General features: G+C 36.4%; 1 protein-coding gene across 1 annotated transcript; it reads left to right on the forward strand.

The window, feature by feature from the left end:
* The first annotated feature begins 1668 nt into the window (after positions 1–1668).
* On the forward strand, positions 1669–5770 carry LOC133814280 (uncharacterized). The gene is made up of 6 exons (XM_062247267.1): positions 1669–1987; positions 2096–2326; positions 2419–2489; positions 2571–4221; positions 4476–5169; positions 5620–5770. The coding sequence occupies exons 1-6, from the start codon at positions 1669–1671 to the stop codon at positions 5768–5770; spliced, it is 3117 nt and encodes a 1038-aa protein (XP_062103251.1).
* The last annotated feature ends 8388 nt before the right edge of the window (positions 5771–14158 follow it).

A 14158-nucleotide genomic window follows, 5' to 3' on the forward strand; every position in this document is an offset into this window, starting at 1 on the left:
CACCAAATTTTAGAAAAAACTGGTTTAATTTCCCTATACAGTAGCTGTCCAAACTTGGTCCCGAAATTAAGAATACAAAAATAAAGTTTTTTACCTAAACTTTGAAATAGCATAACTCACTCATTTTTAAACATTTTTGAGTGTTTCAAAAGCTAAATTTTATGTACTCAATCTCAAAAATATCACAGTATACATTAATTTTACAAAATCAATATACAGTGGATGCTTGACCCCTTGGAATTCACAGCTCAAAACTTATATTTTGTTTTAGGGTTCTCACCAAAACCCTTAGGGATTTTGGTCCCTACTTTCAAAAATCAACACACAAGCATCATAAAAATTATAGAAAAACTACCATAGCCTTATTACATCACCAATAAGAAACTTTAAGCATTAAATATACAAAATAATGCTTAAAATAAAAACCATACAATAACAACCATAAAAAGTAAACTTTTTACCTCTTGTTGTTCTTGCTTAAGGTTTGGATGTTCCTACTAGCTTTGAGTTCTTCAAAACTCTTTCAATACCTTAACCAACTCCCCCCAACAACATAGATAGTTATCTATTTAAAAACCTATGGTTAAAAACTTTACAAAGTGAAGTTTTTTTAAACTTTACCTTAGGGAAACCCTTTCTAGACCAAAGCTTAGCTTCCAAGCCTTCTTAGTGTTCTTGAGGTTGAAGATGGAGAGAAAAATTGAGAGAGAGTTTTCAAAAAAATATGAGAGTGATTGTGAGAGAGAGGGGGTCAGATTTGGGGGGGTTAGAAGGGTTTAGACTACTCTAAAATATCCTAAAACACTTGAGTGTTTTACTATCCACTTGCCATTAACCCTAATATTTCAAATGGGATTTAAAACTTAACTAATTTTGTTTACACCATTTAAAACCTCACATGGCCAGCCACCTCTTTCTATTTATGCATTTATATTATTTTTTTTAGGTTTATTTTTTTTTATAAAGGTGAATCAATATTTCCTAAGAAGAAAAAAATTGTATTAAAATTGCGTGTGATATTTCTCTCTCTCTCCCCATGGGTCGGAAGAGGAAAGTAATATCGAAGCCGGTGGCGGTTTCCGATGAGACGACGGCGGAGGTCCTCACTTCGATTCTAGAAGTGGAGCTTGAATCGAGTAATGCTGAAGAATTTCATGAACCTTGTGCCGATTTAGAGATGGACCGTGGAGCTGAGGAGATGGGTGATGGATGTTTGATTCGCTCTTCGTCTAAAGCAGTGAATTGGGCTGAGGAGGTTGATGGAACTGATTATCAGAGCTCTGCAAAGGAAGTTTGGAGTAAGTTCAAATCGAATCAGGTTCTCACCCCTTCTACTTGTTTGAATTTTACTGAACCCGCGAAAGTTGGTGATCAAGTTGTTGCTCGTCTAGATATGGAGGAGGTGGAGATTGAAGCGTCATTCTGGAGAAATGCAATTGTCTGTATTGTGCTTGGTGCCAACCCACCCTTTAGAGTGTTTGAAGGGTTTTTCAAAAGAGTATGGGGGAACCTAGGAGTTAATAAGATAGTAAGAATGCATTCTAGTTTCACATTGGTAAATTTTAGGGATGAAGCTACTCGGGACCTGATATTGGAAACGGGTGCCATTCATTTTGACAAAAACCAGTTGTCCTTCGGCCTTGGACAACATATATGGATTCTGTGAGAATGGTTAAGTCTGTTCCGGTGTGGATTCGGTTGAATGGTTTGGGATTGCAATATTGGGGAAAAAATAGTCTCAGTGCTCTGGTGAGTACTATTGGCAAACCGATAATGGTGGACAAGGTGACTCAGAGTAGAGCGATGGTGATATATGCTCGGGTTTTGGTGGATATGGAGATTTCGGATCACCCTCCTAAAATTATTGCTTATATCAATGAACAGGGACAGTTAGTCGAACAAATGGTTGAGTATGAATGGCTCCCATCTAAGTGTGTTGCTTGTGCTCAATTAGGGCATATAGTGGCTAATTGTAACAAGGGGAATGGTGTGGTTTGGAAGAAGAAAACCTCTGTTGAAAAAGGAGAGATTTAATAACAGGAACTAAATGGCCCTGAGATAGATCAATAGCAAGTTTCTGGGTCTGCTATACCAGAAAACAGAGTGCATAATGCTACAATTACTGATGCAGACGATAGGGGTGAGAGATTGTACATGGGCTTTGAGTCAAAGGAGAGTAAACAGGGTACTCACATCTCTACTCAGTTAGATGGAACTGGCAGAAATGACAGTGCTGGCAATTGGATTACTCCAAAAAGACGAGGGCCTAAACAGGAAGTGGCAGCTCATCACAAGGCAGCTGTAGCTCCAAGCAAGGCTAATTCGAGTAATGGTTATGCGGTTTTACAAGAAACAGGGGTTGGGCATGTGGTCACCAATTCTAACCCAAATACTTGATGGAAGTTTGTAATATGATAGGGTGGAATGTGAGGGGTATGAATAAAAAAGAGAAGCAAAAAGCTATTCTAGATGTGTGTAAGGAGAATAAGGTTGGTTTTGGAGCTTTTTTTGAAACTAAGGTGAAACATGAGAAGATTCAAGAAGTCTTTGGGAATAATTTTCATAATTAGGATTACTTTTCTAGTTCTATCACTTCTGGTAGGATTTTGGTTATTTGGCAAGCTAAGTTTGTGAAGGTTGACATATTGCTCGAGGATCCTCAACTTGTTCATTGCAAAATAAAAGTTTGTGGCCAGCAGGAGGTTTTCTTTGCTACGGTAGTTTACGGTAGTAACTCTATGGAGGAGAGGAAAATTTTATGGGACAAGTTAGCTAACATTAGTCATCTGAATAATCCTTGGATTATATTCGGGGATTTTAATGCTATGTTTAGCTTCCAGGACAGGAATGGTGGGAGACAAATTTTAGCTAAAGATATTGTTGATGCTCAAGACTGGCTGGCTTTAGGCCAAGTGGAAGAATTTAAATGTTCTGGTGCGCACTTTACTTGGTCCAATAAACATGATATAGGTGACCAGATTTTTTCCAAGCTTGATCGAGTGTTTACTAATGTTTCGTGGCTGGACTTGTTCCCTAAAACTGAAGCTTGCTTTAAATGTGACTGTGTTTCTGACCATAGCTGCTGTATTATTGAAAGTCAGGAGTTGAACAAGGTGGGGATCAAACCTTTTAGATTTTGTAATCACTGGTTGCATTACAGAAGGTTCAAAGAGACTGTTTTGGAAAGCTGGAATTCTACTTCAGGTTCGGGAAGGGGTCTTAATCAGATCGTTCAGAAGCTTTTTAGAGTTAAACATGTGTTGAAACGTTTTAAAAGGGAAGAGGTTGGTGATGTTGTTTTGGATTACAAGCTGGCTAAGGAGGAGCTTAGTAATGCTCAGGAGGCCTTGGCTACTAATCCTTCTGACCATACTATGCATCAAGCTGTTATTCAAGTTCAGCAGAAGTTTACAGTTATGCAGAATCGTTACTCTAGCTTTCTCAAGCAGCAGAGTAAAGTTAACTGGGTAGTTTTCAGTGATGATAACTCGAAATACTTCCATGCGGTTATGCGGAAAAGAAGAATAGAAAACAGAATCACTTCTTTTACTACTGGTGATAAAATTGAAGATGATTATGAGAAAGTTGTAAAGCATTTTCTCTCCCATTTTGAGAACTTTATGGGGAGGAGTAGTTCGGCTACCAAGGAGATGGATTTAGAATGTTTGAACCAGGGAAATAGACTGACTATGGAGCAGCAAGTCCGTTTATTAAGGCCGTTTAGTAAGAATGATGTGAAGAAGGCACTTTTCAGCATTCATTCTTCTAAAAGTCCTGGGTTGGATGGTTTTGGATCAAGCTTTTTCAAGGGGTTATGGGGGAACATTGGAGCTAAAATATCTCAAGCTGTGTTAGATTTTTTCCAGGATGGTTTTTTGCCGAAAACAATGAATGAAACGGTGATTTCCCTCATTCCTAAGGTAGCAGACCCGAAATCAGCTAGTGATTACAGGCCTATTGCTTGTTTCAATACACTTTATAAGTGTATATCGAAGTTGCTTTGTACTAGGCTTTCGGAAGTGCTTCCTTTCCTTGTTCATAGCAACCAAGGGGCCTTCATTAAGAATAGAAGTCTTGCTCATAATATTATGATCTTCCAGGATCTCCTAAAAGGGTACACTAGGAAGAATATTTCAGCAAGATGTATAATGAAGATCGATCTTAGCAAAGCCTACGATACAGTCGATTGGCACTTTGTGGAGGAGCTGCTTAAGAATCTTTGTTTCCCTTCGAGATTTATTAATTGGATTCTGGTCTGTTTAAAAGGAACGAGCTACAGTCTCCTCATGAATGGAAGAATTTAGGGTTCCTTCAAAGGGGAAAAAGGTCTTCGTCAAGGAGACCCCATGTCTCCCCTCTTATTTTTCTGATTATGGAGTATCTTACCAGACTTTTGGCTCATAATTCTGGTAAAAAAGGATTTGGCTTTCATCCTTTGTGCAAACATCTTAGGTTAACTAACCTTTGCTTTGCAGATGACTTGATTATTTTTTGTAAAGGCAATATCAATTCGGTGAGAGGCATTCAAGAAGCTTTCAAGAAGTTATGTGATTCTGCAGGTCTTTCTGCGAATAAAGCGAAATCTCATATCTTTTTTGGAGGAGTTAAAGAAGAAATTAAAATCAAGATTCTTGGCCTGATGCAAATGGAAGAAGGTTCATTTCCTTTGAAGTATTTAGGGGTTCATCTTCAGCCTACTAAATGGAAGGCTTCAGACTATGGGGTGATTTTGGATAAACTGAACAAGAATCTCAACTATTGGGCGAGTAGGAATTTATCGTTTGCTAGTCGTGCTCAACTTATTCACTCGGTTATGCTTGGTATTAGGAACTTTTGGATGAGTATTTTCATTCTGCCTTATAAAGTTACAGCTGCCTTAGATAAATGCTGTCGAGACTTCCTCTGGGGTTCAAAAGGGAGTAGGAGTAAGCTTCATCTCCCTTCTTGGGAGAAGGTTTTTCTCCCGAAAAAGTTGGGTGGTATTGGTTTTCGTGAAGGCAAGAAATGGAACATGGCTTTGATGGCCAAGTTCATATGGGCTTCCTCTAGAAAGCAAGACTGCCTTTGGGTTAGATGGATCAACTCCATTTACCTTAAGGATCATAACATTTGGAGTATTCCTATTAAGCAAGATATGAGTTGGTATTTTAAGAAGCTGCTAAGGCTTAGGTAAGTTACTGATGAAGCTAATTTGAGACAAGCTGAAAAGGGAGGTAAATTTCGAGTTAAGCAATTTTATACTTCTCTTGTTTCTGCTCAAAAAGTTGTGTATGCTGAGACTGTTTGGAATAAACTTCTAGTGCCCAAGCATAGGTTTATCTATTGGCAGATTTTTAATTCTCAACTGCTTACCAGAGATCACTTAAGCTGTTTCTTACCTATCCAATCTTCTTTATGCCCTGTTTGTGACTTTGATTTCGAAACTCACAGTCACCTTTTCATGGAATGTATATTCTCAAGGAGGTTATTTGGGGAAGTTAGCAGCTGGCTGGGTGTTTTTATGTGGTCGAAGTCCTTCTTGGAGCTTCAGCATTGGTGTCTTTTAGCTGTTAGAGATTTGAAGTACCAAATTATAAATGTTGTACTTTCTGCAACTTTGTACTTTATTTGGAAAAATAGGAACAAGTGTATCTTTGATTCTGTGTGTAACTCGGCTAGAAGTGTTAGCTTTGAAATTAGGAAAGTTGTTAAATGTAGAATCTTGGGTATGGGTCTACATATCTTTAGCAAAAAAGACAGATATTTGCTCAATGTTGTAAAGGGTTGGTAATTGTTTCTTTTTTAGAGCTGTGGCTGTTTCTGCAGGCTGCGGTTTTTTTGTTTAGAAGCTGTTGCTTCTTCCTTGTTTTGTATCTTGGTTGGTTTTTGAATAAAATTTCTTCTCTTGTTCAAAAAAAAAAATATATTTCCTAAGAAGAAAAATCCAAATTGACTTTCTATAACATTTTTCACTCTTATTAAGTTTTAAAAATAAAACTTAACACATAATAATTAAATTAAATGGCTCTCACATTTAATTTAATTAATCACACAATAAATTTTAACCTAAGGTCCATTCATGGAATAAAATTCCCCATTTCGGTAAAATTAAGCATTTAACACAAAATGCCCTAAAATTTCCATTTTCTTTTAGGTTTATTATTTTTGACCAAACTTTAATTTTTATGAATATATTTTATGTCCAAAATATATTTGCCATAGTTTTTCAATTTATTTTTACTCGATCAGGGTTTTCGTGTCGGTCCAGGACCGAAAGTCTTTTCTTGACTTTTAAATCACAAAATTCATAATTTGGCTAAAAATAACTCATGGAAATAAATTCCAAACAAATATAATATTATTTAAAATAATATTCTTAACTCGGAGAAAAAAATCCCGACCCGAGTCGTTTAAAGGTACTCGAAAACGCAAGATGTTATAGATACAACTCAATGAGATTTCATACTTAAGAAGAATGGTATCATCAAATTCATTAATTCTAAATGTGTAGATTTCATGAATTTGAATGAAATGTGTTTGCTGCCATATATTTGTGAGTTTGACTTTATTGTTTATGTTAAGAGTACAATGGTGAATGTTTATGAAAAATTCAAGGGTTATTGTTATACTTGCTTTGTTTGTAAAATAATTGATCATCATGTGAGATATGGTAATTGTAAAATTAACCATAATGAGATGAGGGTTAAGGCAATTGATAATGAGATCATTGATTTTCTAAATGAATTTAATTGGGTTAATTTAATTGATGATGAGATCTTTGTGACCCTAATTAAATCTAATGTATTTGATGAGGAATGCATTGTAACCCTAATAGAAAATAATGCATTCAATGAGGAATGTATGGTAACTATATATTATATTGACATTGTTTAAGCATATAGTGATGAGACTAATGCAACCTTAAGAAAATGTAAGCATGTCATTGCAATTGATGTTGAGATCATTGCAACCTTAAGTGAAGTTAATGCAGCCCAAGGGAATGTTCAAGGATGGTGGTGTGATACTTATGCCACCATTCATGCAATCTATGATAAAACTCTTTTCAAAACCTTTGAAAGTGCAAAGGTGGGACTTGAAATCCAAATGGGAAATGAAAAGAGATCCAAGGTACTTGGAAGGGGCAGCATTGATGTGCTCTTCACTAATGGAAATAAAGTGACCCTAACTAATATTTTCTAGGTTCTTGATATGACTAAAAACATTATAAGCGAAAGTCTATTGAGTAAACCCGGTATCAAAATTGAGTTGAATTTGGTAAACCCACTTTAACTAAATTGGAACTTTCGTTGGAAAGGGTTTTTCATATGATGGGATGACCAAACTATGTACTCTTGATAATGGCAATAATTATATGGCATATAATTCTTGTAATGTGGTCAATTCTAGTTCTCTTACTTTGTGGCATAATATACTTGCTCATATAGGTTATAGAACAATTAAAAGAGTTGTTAAATTTGGATTAATAAATTGTGATGTGAATGAGCATGATAAATGTGAATTATGTGTTAAATCTAAAATGGTTAAGAAACCTTTTCCAAGTGTTGATAGATGTTAAAACTTGCTAGATTTAATACATAGTGATTTATGTGAATTAAATGGCATGTTGACTAGAGGAGGAAATAGATACTTCATGACTTTTATAGATGATTGTTTTAGGTATACTTATATGTATTTGCTTAAGAGTAAAGATGAGGTCTTTAATGCATTTAAAATCTATAAAGCTGAAGCAAAAAATCAATTGGAAATGAAAATTACGACTCTTAAAAGTGATAGAGATGGTGAAGACTATCAAATGATTTTAATGAGTTTTTTTAACAACATGGCATTATACATGAATGCACTGCACCATACACTCCACAACATAATGGAATAGCTAAAAAAAGGAACATAACTTATCTTGAGATGATTAACTCTATGCTTTTACATGCTAAATTATGTTATAATTTGAGAGGTGAAGCTTTGCTTGCTGCGTGTCATATATCTAATTGAATTCTTATGAAAAAGAAAAATTCATCTCCATATGAGTTATGGAGAGGAAAGAAACCTAACATAGGATATCTTAAATTGTGGAGTGTCTTGCTTATTGCAAGAGCACGGAGCCTAAAAGGACCAAGTTGGGTCCAAGGGCCGTTAAGTGTGCATTTGTTGGCTATGCCTCAAATAGCAAGGCCTATAGGCTATTATATTTAGAGTCTAATGTGATAATTGATTCAAGGGAAGTGGAGTTCTTTAAGAACATGTTATAATGTGATAGAAACTCTCAAGAACCCATAAGTGTTGGAGAATCTCATGAAGAGAAAGATCCAAAGGTTGATGAGCAACCAATATTACCTCAGGGATGCCAAAGGCTTAAAGAGCTGGGATTAATATAGAAATGTTCTCAAGTAGAAATACTCTACCTATTAGAGGGTATCCTTGAATAAGTCCCATGGAAATTTCTTATGATTCTTCAAGTTGAGGATGATCCCAAAATCTACCAAGAAGCGGTGACTTCGAGAGACTCCGATTTTTGGAAGGAGGCAATAAATTATGAGATGGATTCAATTATGCAAACCACACCTGGGAATTCGTAAACCTTCCACAAGGTTCAAAACCAATTGGGTGCAAGTGGATATTTCAGAGGAAATATCACACCAATGGCACCTTACAAACCTTTAAGGCTAGATTAGTAGCCAAATGGCTTAAGCAAAAGGAAGGAATCGATTACTTTGACACATATGCACTTGTTCCTAGGACAACCACTATAAGAGTATTATTTTCCTTATCATCAATATATAACCTTTATGTTCATTAAATGGATGTCAAAACAACATTCCTAAATGGAGCTCTCGCTGAGGAGATCTATATGGAACAACTGGAAGGTTTTGTTTTAAGGGTAAATGAACATAAATTGTGTAGGCTTGTTAAATCATTATATGGTTTAAAATAAGCACCAAAACAATGGCATGAGAACTTTGATAAAGTCATAATTTTGGAAGGGTTTAGACACTACAATATATACAAGTGCTTATACTCTAAGTCTTGTGATGGATATGCATCTTATTGTATCTATATGTTGATTTTGAGTAATGAGATGAAAGGCATAATAGAATCAAAGATGTTTCTATCTTCCACTTTCAAGATGAAAGACCTTGGAGAGGTTGATACCATCTTGGGTATAAAAGTGAGAGGAAATAGTGGGGTTATGCCTTAAGTCAAGCTCACTATGCTGAGAAAGTGCTTGAAAAGTTTAGTCACCTCAAAATCAAATAGGCAAATACACCATTTGATTCAAGCATAAAGCTTGAAAAGAATAATGGTAGAGCAGTGGCTTAACTTGAGTATGCATGTGTGTTAGGGAGTTTACTGTACGCTGCTCATTGTACAAGAGCGGCCATATGCAGTTAGTAAAATAAGTAGGTTTACTAGCAATCCAAGTATGGAAAATTGGAAGGAAATTGAGAGAGCTCTAGGGTACCTTAAGAGGACCAAGAAGCTAGGCTTCCAATATTCAAAGTACTCGAAGATAGTTTAAGGATATTCCGATATAAGTTGGATATTGAGTGTGGGAGATAATCTCTCCACAATCGATTGGGTGTTTGTGCTCGAAGGAGGAGATGTTTCTTAGGGTTCTAAGAAACAAACATTCATTTCACACTCAACCATGGAGGTCGATTTTATAGCTCTAGCGGCAACTGGAAAAGAAACCAAATGGCTTAGAGATCTCATGTTGGATATCTCTATTACCACGGGTAAGGCATCGATGGTCTTGATATATTGTGATAGTCAAGCCACATTAGCTAGAGCTTATAATTGCATATATAATGGGAAGTCTAGACATATAAGTCTAAGCCATGAGTATGGGAGACAATTGATTCAAGATGGAATCATTTCAACCTCATATGTTAAGACAAGTAAGAACTTAGCAAATCCATTTACAAAACCTCTTGCGAAGAGGTTAGTAAGTTCTAGTTCAAAAGGGATGGGACTGAAACTTCTAGAATAATATATTCATCAATGATGGCATCCCAACTCCAAACTTGTATACATCAAGGGCACGAATTCAATGGGTAAGAACAAGTCAATGAGTGAATAGTTTCAACACTAACATAATCATGAGTTCCATCTAAGGATGGTTAGCGTTGGTTGCTAACGAGTGAGGGTTAAGCCTAGCGCTTTTAGTGAAGTTCAGATGAGTGCAACTAATATCTCTAAGGGTAGCAAATATGTTCTAAGAACTTCACCTATGTGAACTTAGAGGTTATGCCGCCTCTCATGGGAGTTGGAGTTTCTCCCCGGAAAGTTCATGAAATGGATAAGCACAAGACCATGAAAAGTGCTAAGCGTGCATAGTGGGAAAACAAGTGGTCAAGTGGAAGTGTGTGAGGTGTTATCGGTTCTATCATTAAGGAGTACTTGGTTAAATATTCAAGACACTAATGACTTCGATAAGGCTTGGTAATAATTTCACTAAGATAAGTTCAAATCGAAAGATACTTTATTTTATGCACTAAAATTGTCAAGCTAAGAATAGAGGATTATATTTAACCAAGTGGGGGAATGTTTAGATTGGTTAAATAAAATGAGGTTCTAAACATTCCCTAAAAGTTTGAAGACATTTGGAGACATTTTGGGGTCATGCTCGGTGTGGCTTTGCAGAGGCATCTGTGTTGCGTCTCCTATGGAAGGCGATGCAACGCCTTGAACAACCTAGGAGACAAAATACCCAGTAGGCAAAGTGTTGGGTGGTGACGCCTCACCTGGGAGGTTCGTACGGGACCATACAGTTACAAATGATGTGTTTAAAAGCTCTAGTCCTATTGGTTAGACTCGATAACGATGCCTACACTATATATAAGGGTTGTTAGAGTTGTAAAGCCTTGATCACAATTTTCAACTCTTTCTCTAACCTCTCTCTCTCAAACTCTCAAAGAACATTCATTTTCTCCAAGAAACTCATCAAGCATTGCTTGACTTGTATGAGTTTCAAGGCTTGTTTAATCCCACTTCTCATTCCACTTTGGCGAAGCTTTAAGCAATAAGGGAAGGCTTGGAATAGAGATTTTGGACAACAATATACTTATTGTGTATAAGCCTTAGATGTTCCCAAATTTGAAGATTCAAGTTGCTCTAAATAAAATGTTGTGTCTCTCTAAACCCTAACTTTGTAAGTGTGTTATTCTGTTGTTTTTTACCTCCTTAATTGTGTTTACATTACTAGTATTGATGATTAAATGATTCTAAGTTCTTCTCATAATCATTTAATCACTTAACTCTCTATTATCAAGATTTGCATTCATACCATTGTTGGGAATAATGTCCTTAAAGCAATTGTAGTTGACAAATATTTTAAATGAAATAAATAATGAAATTGAATTATTATATATATAGAGAATATGCCTAATATTATGTTGATAATATTAAGTAAATATCACAAAATTCCAAAGTTTATCTATGTGGTCATAATCTCATATTTGTATGAGAGGATCAAGATTAAGATAATAAACATGAAACAGTTCGCAGTAAAATAAAGTTATGGAATCTTTAGAATTACTGCTAGTACGGTTCGCTAGTATTATGAATACAAGTGACCTAGATCTGGGTCACTAGAGTAGTAGGACACTTTAGTGAATGTACTTTATATATAGTGATATATAGAACTTGACCAGATGTGATTTGTTAATACTTGTTTAAACACTGTTTCATAGTATTAATCAAACGATGATCATATACATGATGATCTTAATCCTGGGGTTACTATGAACTCCTATATATGTCATCTGATCCTTTGATTTATGCGTTAAGGTTTGTCAGAATGATCAGGCTAAGAACAATTGTTTTGGGGACTCGATGATATATATGGCTGGGGACATAGTTTAACAGATGTGGAATCTATACCTTCTTATAGATTGAATAATGGTTCCCTATTAGGTTGACTTTTGGAACTGAAAAGGTTATGAGCGCTCGCGTCGCAAACTTGTTGTGCCACAACCTTCACTAGTAAAGTCAATAATACACTAGGAACAAGATATAGCAAAAACGGTAAAACAGTAATTTTATCCCCTTTTAATTATGAACCATTAATAGAGGACTAACGTTGTATGTAAAGATTATATCAATTGACACTTTATTCTTTAATAAATCTATAAATATATGTCTATAATTATCAAGAGTTCAATCTCATATTTATAGTTGAGTAGTCATGAGATTAATAAATATGATTATTTAATCAAAGAGCTTTGATTAATAATCTAATATTTATTGGAGCTTGATATTATAGGTCCATAGGTCCCCAGGGTGGCTCTATCAACACCATATCAAGGTAAGAGTTGATACAAGGGTAAATCTGTAATTTGAAAATTTGAGATGAATCTTATTCTTCGGGTCAAATATACTATTATATGATAATTAAGGTTGAATAATTAATTTGGAATTAATTATTAAATTTTCAAAAATATGTTTATTAATTTAAATATATAATTTCGAAATATATATAAATTAATTAATTAATTTTTTAAAATTAATTATTTTATTTGAGTGGGAAAAAATAAAATTGGTAAGTCAAAATAGTTTTTGATTTATTGAATTTTAAAAGATGATGATAATGATGATCATCAATTTGAATTTTGAATTTAAAATTTAAATTTTGAAATATGGTTGTGATTGTTATACCCAGATTTCGAGCCATGAGAATTGTGACCTCGAAAGCAGGATTCATAATGAATGAACTCGTAAAGTCTGGAATATGTTCGAAATCTAAACATCGAGCTTGCGAAGCAGAGACGACTTCGAAGATGGTAGCATCGAAATCCTCATGAGCTCGAAAGGTAGGCCCCGAGGTGCATCTGTTCTCAGGGATGACCTCGGATTAGGGGCTCCGAGCCTGACACGCGTACGAGCTCGAAGTCATGTGGCCTCGGGAGATGTTATAGCTCGAAAGTCAATAGGAAATCTGGGAGAATAGGGCCTTGGTGATATAGGATAATAACTTTGAATATCCTAATGAGTCATCTATAAGAGACGCGGTTTACATTTATTACTGTAAATCCCCTACAATCAAGGGATATTATTTGATCAGTTATACGCCCCCTGGTCTTCAGGGGAAGTTTCCTTTTATATCGGATTACAGGCATTTAATGCCATTTAATTTATTTGCGTATAAAGAGTAACTACCCGAAATATGTGGGATAGTATTCTGAAATCTTCTCTATAAATAGAGAGGTCATGCACCATTGTAAAGGACGGAATTTTTGTGATCTTGAGAGAAAACTCTGAAGAATTCATCCTTGAAGAATTTTCAGAGATCATCTTGAGTTTAATAACAAAGACTCGTGGACTAGGCAGATTTAACTGCTGAACCACGTAAAAAATCGTGTTTATATTATCATATTTTTATTGGCCATTACTGATTATTATTTACATGCTCTTCTTTCACTGTTGACGAAAAACGATGTCAACAGTTTGGTGCTTTCGTTGAGAGCCTTAAGCATTCATCCCTGAGTAAGTCATGGCCACTAATAATCAGAACTCTCCTGAAGAGAATTACCCAAGACGTCCTGGGAAACAGCCAATGGAAAACCCAGATGTCGAAGAAAGAAGTGGATCTTTCGATTCTCGGGGACCACCTGCTCCACCAAGGGATGAGGATATGTATTACAATCCTGAGCGGTATGTTCCCATTGTGGAACTTGAGAACCGGCAACTGAAACAGCAGTTGGCAGAGGCCAACAAACGGAATGAGGAGTTGGCAAGGATAGCCCTAGAGGCGCAGGTGGCTCAGCCCCCGCCTCCGCGTGAAAACCAAGCCCCTCCTCCAAGGGACGTACACGTTCCTCCCCGTAGACCCTGTGGGCGCCCATGGAAAGATGCTGCCACAAGATGGCCGGCTCAACCTCCGGCACTAGCAGAGCCATCCGCTCCCCCTAGGCCCCAGAGAAGTACTCGGGCTAGGGCCCCGGTTAATCCACCTATGGAAATACCTGCGGGAACTGAGAACAATCGAGCCCCTGCAGAGGCTTGGACTCAAATCCCTGGGAGCGCAACCAACCCATCTCGGGCAAACTCTGCGTGAAATACCTGGGAGCGCACCAAATGCAACCAACCCATCTCGGGCAAACTCCGGATCGTCTAGGCCGCGAAATGGATGGCAGCCACCATCACCCATACAGTTCCCTCCATC

Source organism: Humulus lupulus, chromosome 1, assembly GCF_963169125.1.
Source record: "Humulus lupulus chromosome 1, drHumLupu1.1, whole genome shotgun sequence".
Lineage (NCBI taxonomy): Eukaryota > Viridiplantae > Streptophyta > Magnoliopsida > Rosales > Cannabaceae > Humulus > Humulus lupulus.

Bases quoted from the DNA above. Each gene is read 5' to 3' on its own strand.
- LOC133814280 (XM_062247267.1), top strand. From the start codon at position 1,669: ATGGTTAAGTCTGTTCCGGTGTGGATTCGGTTGAATGGTTTGGGATTG. The intron at 2,327-2,418 runs GTAATGGTTATG...GTAATATGATAG, and splicing joins TCCAAGCAAGGCTAATTCGA to GGTGGAATGTGAGGGGTATG. The intron at 4,222-4,475 runs GTTTCCCTTCGA...TTTGCTTTGCAG, and splicing joins GGAGCTGCTTAAGAATCTTT to ATGACTTGATTATTTTTTGT.